This window comes from Oryctolagus cuniculus, chromosome 17 (assembly GCF_964237555.1).
Source record: "Oryctolagus cuniculus chromosome 17, mOryCun1.1, whole genome shotgun sequence".
Classification (NCBI taxonomy): Eukaryota; Metazoa; Chordata; class Mammalia; order Lagomorpha; family Leporidae; genus Oryctolagus; species Oryctolagus cuniculus.
Genome location: NC_091448.1, coordinates 46,736,679 through 46,749,007, shown reverse-complemented (window position 1 = coordinate 46,749,007; position 12,329 = coordinate 46,736,679). Strand labels below are relative to the sequence as shown.

The 12,329-nt window shown below is 59.6% G+C and overlaps 1 protein-coding gene across 7 annotated transcripts in view; it reads right to left on the bottom strand.

Moving 5' to 3' along the window:
• RPH3AL (rabphilin 3A like (without C2 domains)) overlaps nt 1-12,329 on the bottom strand; it is a 129,296-nt gene that overhangs the window by 75,053 nt on the left and 41,914 nt on the right. For 5 of the 7 annotated variants that reach the window (XM_002719053.5, XM_070061175.1, XM_070061180.1 and 2 more), the window contains exons 2-3: nt 2,027-2,156; nt 433-576 (exon numbers count right to left, since the gene is read on the bottom strand). In XM_002719053.5, the coding sequence (XP_002719099.1) occupies nt 433-576; nt 2,027-2,103 (221 nt within the window). In that variant the 5' untranslated portion in view covers nt 2,104-2,156. Of the gene's footprint in view, nt 1-432; nt 577-2,026; nt 2,184-11,752; nt 12,039-12,329 lie in introns of those variants that run through there. The other 2 variants (XM_070061177.1, XM_070061178.1) reach the window with 2 other exon arrangements.

Sequence of the window (12,329 nt, the reverse complement as noted above, 5' to 3'; positions counted from 1 at the left end):
CAGAGAAAGGCAAAGGAGGCCAGAGCCGAGCCAGCTCCGCCCAAGGCACGACACTCGCGCTTCCCGGCTGTGCTTCTCAGTGTTTCTCAGATTTCCTAGGCAACAGCCACTGCTTGTGCAACAAAACAAGACAAGACACAACAGAAACACGGGGAGGCTGAGCTGGCCGGGCTCCGGACACCAGAGGCCAGGGAGGGGCCGGGACCAAGCTGGAGGTGCACCTGCCGCAGCCTGGGCCTCTGCGTGCAGCCCTCCCGGCTGGCCCAGTGCTGACTGGCAGCGCACAGCACACGTTTCAGCAGGTGCCCTGAGGGCGGGGTCCGGGCCTGCACTGCAGGGGGGCCTGGGCAGAGGCAGGGGGACCTGACTCACTCCCGGGGTGACCCACGCAGCACCAGGGCCCCTGGCGCCAGCGGCAGGCCCCGCCCTTACCCGACTCTCTGCTGCTCCAGGACGTCCAGGCGCTCGGCCCTCTGGATGACCTGCAGGACGGCGTCCACCTCGGCCGGGCTGAGGCTCTGGCTCCTCCGCTGCTTCTCCGTCTGGTAGGTATGCACGGACCAGCCCGTCTGCAGCCTCGGGAGGGAAGGCCACAGTCAGTGCGCAGACCTCCCCAGCGCAAACCCAGCACCCGGCCCACGGACACGGGTTCTCTTGAGCTTGGTCTGCAGGGACCCTGTGCTGTGGGTTGAGAGCCTGTTCTTGGAGCTTCTGTCCAGCCCTGGTGTATGTCCAGCCTCGGCACCGTCATGTACCAGCATGGGATCCGGGGACTTCCTCCCCAACCCTGTCCCCTGCTTGCCCCTCCCCCTCCTTTTCGCATTGTTCGCCCCCTCACTCTCTGCACTCAGGCTCGCGGCCTCCTGCCTGGCCCTCTGTGAGTCATGCTCCTTCTACCCCAGGGCCTTTGCACCTGCTTCCTGCTGCCTGGAAGCAGCCTCTTCCCCTGCCCCCAGGGATTTCCATCTAACATCAACATCTCCCCCTGTGCCCCAGGTTTCAGTGTAAGAGTCACACTCTCAGGGAAGCCCCTCCTTCGGCCCCCACAGCCGGTGAGCACTGCCGAGGCAGCACAGGTGCGGGAGGATCCCCGACAGCGCCCACCTCTCCCACCCGTGCTTCCCACAAGGGACAGCGCTGGCCCCCGGGGCTGCTGTGCAGCCAGTGCCTGGCACCCAGCACAGGGTTTTAAACACACTGATGCTGTCTTCAGGCCTGGAGGGTGGGTGGCCCTGAGCTGGAGCCAGGAAGGTGACTTCCTCAGGCTCCCCCGAAGCCCTGAGCTGGGCCAGGCCAGCAGGCAGCACCCGGGGAGGAGATAAAAGCTCTGGCTCTCGCAAGGCGACAGCTCTGGGCAGGCAGAACCGAAGGGCACACTGCAGGGTGGGCTGGGCCAGCTCCATCCCTGAGCACCCTCCCTGCAGATCACACGGATTCATTTTCCCACCCTTTGATGTCCCAGCCCCGGCCCCCAGGGGCGCAGAGCATGTAATTGCCAATTTCTTCGACTTGGCCCCGTTTGGGACACAGCGGCTCCTGTGATTGGCGCAGTGTGATGGTGGGAGGGGCACCGCGGGCTCTGCAGTGCCTCCGACCCCACGGAGGGATGGGGTAGGGGAACCAGTCGCACTGGTCCTGGGTGGCGAGAGCCTGACCCGACCAGAGCTGAGGGGTCAGCAGGCTGAAGAAGAACAGGACAACCAGGGCCCCAGGGGGACAGACGGGAACCAGGTGGGCAGAGGGGCCCTGTGCGGGGCTGGGGTCGTGGGGCTCGGGGAAGAGGCCGCTCAGCAGCTGTCCTGCAGATCTGGCTCTGTGCTGTCCTCCTCTGACTCAGGGACGGCAGCCGGCGCTCTGTGTCCCTGCAGCCTGACGCAAGAGAAGAGGCACGCGCGGGAGCCAGTGGCCTAGCCCGGCCCCTCACTCGCTGTCCTCCTCTGAGAATGGGAGTCTGGGTGGTGGGCACATGGGGGAGGGCCTGGCAGGGGTGGGGTGGGGGTGCCCGCCGGAGCCCTGGGGCACTCACTTGGCTCGCAGGGCCAGCTGTCGATCATTGGGGCAGACCCACTGGTCACTCCCGCTGCCGAAGATGGTGTCGGCCATGGCTCCTGGTGCCCAGCCACGGGCAGGCAGTCACACTGAGAGGACGTCGCTGGCTGGAGAGCAGAGGGCAGAGAGGCTCCCTGTGAACCCAGACCCCAGACTCAGCCTCCCTGCTGGACTCGCTCCCACATACCTCTGCTCTCCCCTAGGCTCCGATGTCTGGGAGGGGAGACCAGTAGGCCCTGTGGCTAAGCGACCAGAGTGGACGTGACCAGCAGCACCTCAGAGGATTAGCACAGAGTGCAGAGGAGGCACACCCTCCGTCAGGTGGCCCCTGGCGGGCATTCGATCCCTGCCCATTCCTGGGGCCGGCCCTGCCACACTGACCACACCCCTAGCAGGAGGAGACAGTGAGACAGCCGGGCATCCCCACCCCACGCTGGGGCCAGGCACCCGGGCTCTCCCCAGGAGGTCACGGCAAAGACCATAGAGCTTTCTGGAGCCAGGCGGAGAGCGGGGAGAGCGCAAGCACAACTGAGACTACCACCTGGCACAGGGCTGCAGTGACAAGGACGCCCCGGGAGCCGGCAGGGGTGACTCTGCTCCAGAACCGCCTGAGGGTCCCATGTGAGTGCAGGCCAGCCTGGGGGCGGCCTCCACCACCAAGCGCGGCACCTACTCTGTCATGAGGACGCTGCCCCCGCGTTCGGGAGGGGAGGGAGAGCTGAGAAGGGAGGAGAGAAAGCAGAGTACAGCGTGGAGGAGGGGCGGAGTGCTGGCGTCCGGGGCATCACAGCCCCAGTGAGGACGCAGGCTGCGCTGAGGCATCCGCACTCCCCGGGCCAGAGGTTCTCAAACTCAGAATTCCTTTATGCACTTTTTTTTTTTTTTTTTTTTGACAGGTAGAGTCGTAGTGAGAGAGAGAGAGAGACAGAGAGAAAGGTCTTCCTTCCATTGGTTCACTCCCCAAATGGCTGCTACGGCTGGTGCTGCGCCAATCCGAAGCCAGGAGCCAGGTGCTTCCTCCTGGTCTCCCATGCGGGTGCAGGGCCCAAGGACCTGGGCCATCCTCCACTGCACTCTCGGGCCACAGCAGAGGGCTGGCCTGGAAGAGGAGCAGCCAGGACTAGAACCCGGTGCCCATATGGGATGCTGGCGCTGCAAGCGGAGGATTAACCAAGTGAGCCACGGTGCCGGCCTCCTTTATGCTCTTAAAAACAGAGGTTGGGGACCGCTCTCCATGACACCAGCATCCTGCATGGACACTGGTTGGAGTCCCTGACACAGGTGGAAACCACCACACGAGTGAGTGGTGGCTACACAATCTTGTGCATGTGCTGACACCACTGATTGTACCCTTTAGAAGTCGAACTGCATGAGGTGTGAGTTATAACTCATGGAGTGTTAAGAAACACCCTTGAGGCCGGCGCCGCGGCTCACTAGGCTAATCCTCCGCCTTGCAGCGCCGTCACACCGGGTTCTAGTCCTGGTTGGGGCACTGGATTCTGTCCCGGTTGCCCCTCTTCCAGGCCAGCTCTCTGCTGTGGCCAGGGAGTGCAGTGGAGGATGGCCCAAGTGCTTGGGCCCTGTACCCCATGGGAGACCAGGATAAGTACCTGGCTCCTGGCTTTGGATCAGCGCGGCGGCCATTGGAGGGTGAACCAACGGCAAAGGAAGACATTTCTCTCTGTCTCTCTCTCTCACTGTCCACTCTGCCTGCCAAAAAAAAAAAAAAAAAAAACAAACCACACCCTTGAAGGGTGCGGCAGATTAAGCTGCCAGTTGCAACACTTGCATCCCCTACTTGAGCGCTGGTTTGAATCCCGGCTGATCCACTTCTGATCCTGCTTCCTGCTAACAACCTGGGGAGGCCGCAGAAGATGGTCCGAGTGCTTGGGCCTGGGCCACCCACATGGGAGACCCGAATGGAGTTTCTGGCTCTGGCTTTAGCCTGGTCCAGCCTTGGCTGTTGTGGGCATTTGGAGAGTGAACCAGCGGATGAAGAACTGTCTTAATTTTTTTAAGATTTATTTTATTTATTTGAAAGGCAGAGTAACAGAGAGAAAGGGAGAGACAGAGAGATCTCCATCCACTGGTTCACGCCCCAAATGGCCACAATAGCCAGGGCTGGGCCGGGCCTAAGCCAGGAGCCAGGAGCCAGGAGCCTGGAACTCCAGCAGGGAATGGGTAGCGGGGGCCCACGTGCTCAGATCATCATCCAGTGCCTTCCCAGGTGCATCATCAGGGAGCTGGACTGGAAACTGTCACCCTGAAATGGGAATACTGGCATCGCAGGCCGTGGCTCAATGCACGGCGCCACCTACTACTTCCTTCAATGGTTTTTAAATAAAATTAAATAAACATTAAAAATATTCTTGAGTACTCCAAGATATATGGGCTATGTTTATGGATAGTTAACATACTAGAAATTAAAATGGGAAATGGGGCTGGCACTGTGGCATAGTGGATAAATCTGCTGCCTGCAGTGCTGGCATCCCATAAGGGCGTTGGTTTGTGTCCCATTGCCTCACTTCCAATCCAGCTCTCTGCTATGGCCTGGGAAAGCAGCAGAAGATGGCCCAAGTCCTTGGGCCCCTGTACCCATGTGGGAGACCCAGAAGAAGCTCCTGGCTCCTGGCTTCAGCCTGGCCCAGCCCTGGCTGTTGTAGCCATTTGGGAAGTGAACCAGCAGATGGAGGCTCACTCTCCCTCTCTGTCTATAACTCTGACTTTCAAATAAATAAATAAATCTTTTTAAAAAGGAAGTTAAAACTGGGAACTTTTTTTAAAAATTAGGCACATAATTTAAATATTTTATGAAAAACTATTTTCAAAACAAAAATGTTAGTGAGATGAAAGGCACTGTTTGTAGTTTGACCAATCTGTTTAATGCTGGGCTTAGCAAAGACACCTGGACATCCACCCTGACTTTTCATCACAGCTTTCACGATGCATTACTCTGTTAGAGTCCACGGGGAACCCGCGCCCTCACAGGTGCGCATGACAGGTGGAAGAGGGACGAGTGTGTGACAGCCCCTCCAGACAAGGCGGGTATCCTTCCTGGACACCGCACAACACTCAACTAGACGGCAGTTTCTTAATGAGCAGTTCCAATATGGCATCTGGAACCCCATGAGCAAGCTTTTCATTTTCTGGACATTTGCAAGACAATGACGCCAAGGGTCTTAATTCTATAATAACTGGTGGGGCCAGTTTTGTGGCAAAGCAGGAAAAGCCGCTGCCTGCAACTCCAGCATCCCACGTGGGCACAAGTTCAAGTCCCAGCCGCTCCATTCTGATCCAGCTCCCTGCTAATGGCCTGGGAAAGCAGTGGAAGATGGCTCCGGTGCTTGGGTCTCTGACCCATGGGGGAGACCCAGATGAAGCTCCTGGATTCAGCCTGGCCCAGCACTGGCCGTTGGGGCCATCTGGGGTGTGAATGAGCAGATGGAAGATCTCTCTCTGTCTTTCTCTCTCTCTTTCTTTAACTCTGACTTTCAAAATAAATCTTTTTCTAAAATTTTATTTATTTATTTGAAAGGCAGAGTTACACAAAGAAAGAAAGGCAGAGAGACAGAGAGAGACACAGAGAGAGAGAGAGAGAGAGAAGTCTTCCATCCACTGGTTCATTCTCCAATTGGCCTCAATGTCCAGAGCTGAGCCAATCCCAAGGCCAGGAGCCAGGAGCTTCTTCCAGATCTCCCACATGGGTGCAGGGGCCCAAGGACTTGGGTCATCTCTGCTGCTTTCTCAGGCCATAGCAGAGAGCTGGATCGAAAGTGGAGCACACGGGACTTGTACCAGCACCTATATGGGATGCTGGCATTGCAGGCGGTGGCTTAACCCACTACATCATAGCACTAGCTCCAAAATAAATAAATCTTTAAAAAAATTAGTTGTGGCTTCATGGACCCCCTTAGAGATCCCTGGACCACACCATTTCTGTGATGACCAGCAGGGGGCAGTGTGCAGACTGCCACTCACTGACCACACAGAGACCAACCCCACCACTTTCACCATGCCTGTCCCTCTATCTCTTCCGCACACCCAAGCACCTGCTCTTCCGGGTGGGACCTGACACTCCACTGTGGGCCAAAGAGACCTGGATAACCTTAGGGCCCAAAGAGCCAGGCACGGAGACCGCCATGGCCAGGCCCAGTGCCTAGGGGTGCGGGGGCTCCTCAGACCCCATCTCTTGACTTTCTCCCCAGTGATGCTAAGGTACAGCCCTGGAAAACACAGATGGGGTCAGAAGTGACACGGTCACTGGCAACATTATACCAGTGCCTGCCTTCCTGCCTTGAGTGCACCATGGTTTTGCTTTGCTGAATTTCTGTTATCTTGTGAGTGGCACAGTCACACCATCCCGTGTGGGTGTGAAAAACATTACTCTGCTCAAAGTAAACATTGAGAATGCACAACCCAGCAGCCTGTCTGTCCTTTCCAAGCTGCAAGAAACACAAGGGATGATGTCTCCAGGATGTGCAGGGGCTGCGCCCTGGGCAGATCACAGAGGCCTTCAGAGGCTACTCCCGCCCCGGCCTGCAGGGGGCACCATTGCTTCCACAAGCCCTGAGCCTGCCTGCCCAACCTGCAGTGCTCAGCCAGGTGTCCCAGGGGTGCCTCAGGGAGGACCCACCTGCTGCACAGGCTCCTGTACCAGGTGTGGAGCTCCACACGGCTCCAACCTCCAGCTCCTTGGCAGTGGAGATGGGTGGGGAGCACCCAGGAGGAGGAGCAGAAACTGGCTCGGAGATACCCTTCAGGGCTCCAAACCAATGCCCCCAGATGAATCTCCAGGGAACGAACCCTTTTGTCCCCTCTAGGTTACTTCCTGGTGGGCCCGGAGCTCTGGGATAAATGAATGACATCCCCCTACCCCCAACAGACATTCAAGGGTCCTTTAAAAGGACGCAGCCTCCTTTAAAACATTGGTAAAAACCTCTGCCAAAACAGCTTGTCAGCCTGCAGCCACCACAGCCTGCTCTACTCTGTTCTTTCTCAACCTGACCATGACTCCTGCAGTTGAAGGGAAGAGAGGGAGGCCAGGAGGCAGAGGAAACCCATACAGCGAGCCGGCCTGCGCCCTGACCAGGGTGCTGCCCCCACGCCGCATCACCTCTACCGTGGGACAGAGGAAGGAGCTAGTGACCGTGGGACGGGCGGAGAGGAAAAGGCTGTGAACGTCTGGCTTTGGGGGAAGCTCACTAGAGGCCCGAGAGCAAGGGCATCGTCTTCTCTGGGCCTTGGTCCCGAAGGAGGGGAGAGGCAGAGGCTGAGCGACCACCCTGTGGTTCCAGCACGGGGCTCCCACTTGCCAGCTGCATGAGACAGGCGTGGGTGGCAGGCCAGGGAATGGAGAAGTGGGGCTGGGGCGGGGGAACGGAGTCCCTGCCACAGGTGTGTCCAGGGAGGAGAACACAGCAGCCATGTCCCCAGGCCCCACAAGGAGAGCCTGGAGTCCAGCGCTGTGCAGCAGGCAAGGGGCACTGGGGGCGTCACCTGCAGATGACAGCTTCACGGTTGGGCGGGCAGGGCCACCGGGCAGCGCCTCTGGGCCAAGTCCCGACCCTGCTCTGGGACTGCTGCGCCCGCCCCAGCTGCACCTGCGCCTCGAAAGCTGTCCTTGTCCCACCGTGGAGGAGGAGTATTTTAGGAGACGCCGATGGGACCAGCACAGGTTCTCCAAGCCTGTCCCACTTGAGCGGGCCTCCAGCTCCCTGACCCAGCCTCAGACAAGGGCCTCGCCGGGGGGCTCCCCTGCCAAACAGTGTGCCCCCCCCCACAACACACACTTCCTCCTGGGGGTGGGTCTCCAGCAGGCAGGGCAGGGCACAGCCCCCACTGTCGCTCCCCCTCTTCGTGGAGGAGCAACACAGGACCCTGCGCTGTTCTTTCGTCTGCTCGGCCCTCCCCGGGTTTGCTGCTGGTTCTTCCCGGGTTGGCTACTATCCCTTCCACCTCCGTGGAAGGGCAGTTCCCCCTGGCCACATTCCCCACTTCCGCAGGGGAGCGGCACACCGCCGGCCGGCTTTCTCGGGGGCTGCACGGGTTCCCTTAGATGTTCCCCATAGATGTTCCCTGGCGCATGCCGTTTCTCTCCTCCTTTATAGTCCTCCTCCGCCAATCCCAACTCGGCTGCCCACACGCCGAGTACGCTGCTCTCCTCCAATCAGGAGCAAGTCCTACAGCTTATTAGTTGAACTGGAGGCAGCTGTGTGGAAGCTGTTTACTTCTCTCCCAGCGCCATATTGTGGGAGAGCAGATGCATAGAATAAGTCTTAATTCGAGTAACTTAGTCTAGTCCGGATTGCTCCCCACACCCCACACTCTCAAAAGGGGGTCCTTAAAACTTCCAAAGAGCCACCTTTGCTAAACACAGTGTTTGCTGGAGGAGTGTGTGTGTGTGTGTGTGTGGGGGGGGGGGGGGGTGTGAATTCCCCAGGGAAGAGGTCAGGGAGTGAAGAAGCAGGGGAGGGAGGCAGCTGGCCCGGAGCTGGGCAGAGGCAGGGCCTTATGGACAGAGGGCTGGGGCCTCTGGTCACTTCCTCTGGACGAGGGAGGCGTGCTCTTGGGGTTTGGTCTGTCTGTGACAGGGAGCTTCCCGGCCGTGACGGGCGAGAGCTGGAGCAGAGGGGTGCACGTGTGCACGTGTGCAAGGAGCTCAGGTCCTGGCTGCTGCGGGGGAGGGGTGGGTGGGGGCAGGAGACAGCGAGGTCCTCCTACTTCCCTCTGCTCTGCCCACTGAAGGCCGCGCTCCCCGGGGGCCCTGCGTCCTCCCTCCCCAGGGGCCGGCCCAGGTCTGCTGCTCCGAGACTCTGTCCCATGGCACTGCCTTTCGTCAGATGGCCCCTCCCAGACACACCAGACGCGCTCAGTGCAGAAGGTGGCCTCCATGGGGCGCTGCAGCCTGGTGACCCTGAGCAGCTGGCTCCTCAAGATGCCTCCTGCTGTGGTCAGGTGCATGGGGCCCACTCCCTGCCCAGGGGCATCCACCAGGTGCCTGCTGGGAAGCCAAGTCCTCCTCACAAGTGGCTGGGGGCTGCCACTGCAGGGGCACAGGGTGCAGCAGTCACCTTGGGGGATGGAGGCTCCCGAGGCAGATCCCTTAAAACAAACCCATTCTTAGAGGTGGATCCAAGCCTCCCCTGGTGCTGCTGCAGGTACTGCAGGCAAGCCGTGCCCCTGAGCAGTCACTGCACCCTGGTGCTGGCTCTTGGGTGCTGCAGGGTACCATGGCCCAGAGAAAAGCACCCTGAACTCGACCACCATCACGCCCGGGGCAGCACACTGCCTTCCAGTTCTGCTCTGTAGTCGGGTTACAGGGTTCACATGAAATCGGGTTCTGAGCTCTGTGCATTGTTTGACTATTTTGTCGTCATGTTGTACTTCCCTGCATTATTAAAATCTTCAAATTATGGTTTTTTTCAATTGCAATTTATTATTCTGGATAACAGCTTATATCCAGAAGTGCTATTCTTTCCCTGTCTGGTTTGCAATTCAACACTGAAGTGCACAGCCTGAGAAACAGCCTTCGCGCCCATCTCTGACGACTTCCTTAGGACAAGGTCTCCAGAGGACAAAACAGGGCACGTTTTGGAAACACATTTTTGAGAACTTTTCTACAGTAGCGTTCCAGCCACTCAAAGCTGTCCGTCGCTAGAGCTGGTGCTGCGTGTGGCACAGCGGGTTAAGCTGCTGCCCACTCACGGTGCCAGCGTCCCAGCATCCCGCATCAGAGCGCTGCTCCGAGTCCCAGCTTCCTGCTAATAACGGCCCCCAAGCACTGGATCCCTGCCACCCACAAAAGGGGGACCTAGATGGACCTCCAGGCTACTGATTTCAGTCTGCAGTCTGGCCCAGCCCTTGCTGTCGGCATTGTCCACCACAGAATGTTTGCTGGAGGCAGCTGTGCCCTGGTGGGGTTTTCTTCTTTTTCAAAAAATTTTTTTTGACAGGCAGAGTGGACAATGAGAGAGGGAGAGGGAGAGGGAGAGGGAGAGGGAGAGGGAGAGGGAGAGGGAGAAAGGTCTTCCTTTGCCGTTGGTTCACCCCCCAGTGCGCTGATCCGAAGCCAGGAGCCAGGTGCTTTTCCTGGTCTCCCATGCAGGTGCAGGGCCCAAGCACCTGGGCCATCCTCCACTGCACTCCCTGGCCACAGCAGAGAGCTGGCCTGGAAGAGGGGCAACCGGGACAGAATCCGGCGCCCCGACCAGGACTAGAACCCGGTGTGCCAGCGCCGCAGGCGGAGGATTAGCCTATTGAGCCGTGGCACCAGCCTCAATTTTTAAAAATTTTAATTTATTAGAGACAGAGAAAGTGAGAGAGTGAGAGAGTGAGAGAGAGAGAGAAGAGACAGAGAGAGGGAGAGGGCTCTATTTGCTGGCTCACTTCCCAGATACCCACTGCAGCTAAGACTGGGCCAGGCGGAAGCCAGGAGCCCAGGAGGCGCAGATTCTGTGTTTCGGAACTCCAGGCCGAAGGTCTGCCGAGAGTTCCCAGGACGCGCACGGCCACCCTCGCTGCCTGGATCTGGGGCTCCTCAATCAAGGCTGTGGCCTCCCTGACAACGCAGCAGGCTCGGGGCAGCTGAGCCCCATGTGACCGAGAGGCCGGGGCGGGTCCCACAGCCCCTGTCCTGCCAGAGGTGCTCTGCTGCAGGGTGAGGGCCGCCGCTCTGACCCTGCACCCTCACCGATGCCGGACACCCGCCCTGGAGCCTCATCCCAGCCACCGGGCCAGTCCTTATCGCCCGCGCCCCTTCCTGTTGCCCTCATCTCGCCCACCTGTAGACCCTGGCACTTCCTGCCCTGATGTCACTTCAGGGACACTCTCGCTGACACAGCTGTGTCTACACAGCCCCCACAGTGTGGTACACACGAGTGAGCTTTCACAGAGCCTAAGGCAGGTGGTGACCTGAGCTCCGGAGACCCAGGGCTGATGAAGTCATGAGTGAGACCCTTCCGCACAGAATCACATTCCCAGCACTGCAGCCGCACCGTGGGACTGTGACAAGGCTGTGGTGCCCAGGACAGACCGTCTCCATGGTAACAAGAAGTGATTTAGGGAGGAGAGCAGGCGGGGATGCCGCAGGGAACAGTCCACACGGAGGGCAGGGCTGGGTTCCCAGGGCTGGCCAGAGAGGCCTCAGTCTAGAACAAAAGCCATGTCCCCCCACCGGGAGCAGTGTCCGGCCCTGGTGGGCAGCATTCCCACGAGGACACAGATGGGCTCCAGACGGCATGCGGCAAATGAAGCCAACCCTGCCCCAGTCTCCAGCCAAATCCCCACGTGGAACGCTTTGCGCTGTGATTTTCCACTTGTGGCCAGGGGCCCTGACAGCAAAGGCAAACAGGAGACACACAGGCAGCCAAACCCACCCCCCATCCTAGCCACGGGCCAGGGCTCAGGGCTCAGGGCTCAGGAGAGAGCCCAGAGCCAGGCAAGTGGCCTCTGTGGCACTGGAGAAGAGGCCTCGCCCCAAGCACCCAGGCCAAGCTGCACTGGAGTGGGAGTGGAGCCAGTGCCTCTGTGAGGACAGGGCTGGGACCTGTCAGTCGCGTCCGCCTGGCAACGGAGGGAAAGGGGGCTGCACACCTGCCCCTGCCCTTTGCCAACCCAAGACTGTGAGCTGCAGAGCCCAGGGCCACAGGGGAGGAGACGGGGGCTTAAAGGAGGGAGCAGGGGCCGGGCTGCAGGGACAGAATACCTGCCAGCGCGTTGCGGACGTCAGGACGGAGCCTCCGGCTGCACCCAGGTGCTAGTGTTGCAGGGAGCCTTAGCAACAGGCCCTGACATCTGCTCCGTTACTATGATACGGAAACACGATGACAGCAGCCAGATAAGGGGCGCCCAGACAGCAACACGGCCTGCACCTGTCAGGCTGCGTGGGGAGGATGAAGGCTCCAGACAGGACACTCAAAGGCCCGTCTGAAACCCCAGGGGGCTGCCTGCTCGGAAGCAACTCGGGCTGGGTGTGCACAGGGCAGGGCCCGTGTGGATCCGGGAGACAAGACGGGAGCCCAGAGGAAGCCAGCCTGACGAACGTCCCTAAAACTCCGCCCTGCTACCAGGCGGGCTTCGGGATCTGGGGCGACTCCCCACCTCCTCCCCGGGCTGCTCTCCTCCTCCCTGGCCCTCAGCTCCCTTCGGGGGCAGCTGCACAGGTGGTCCTAACAGCCCAGGTCAGGCTGTGTGACTCCTACTCCATGACCTTCAGTGGCTCCCCACTACCACAGGGGAAAGGACCCAGGCTGCACTCCAGGTTCTCCATGGTGTCACCTGCC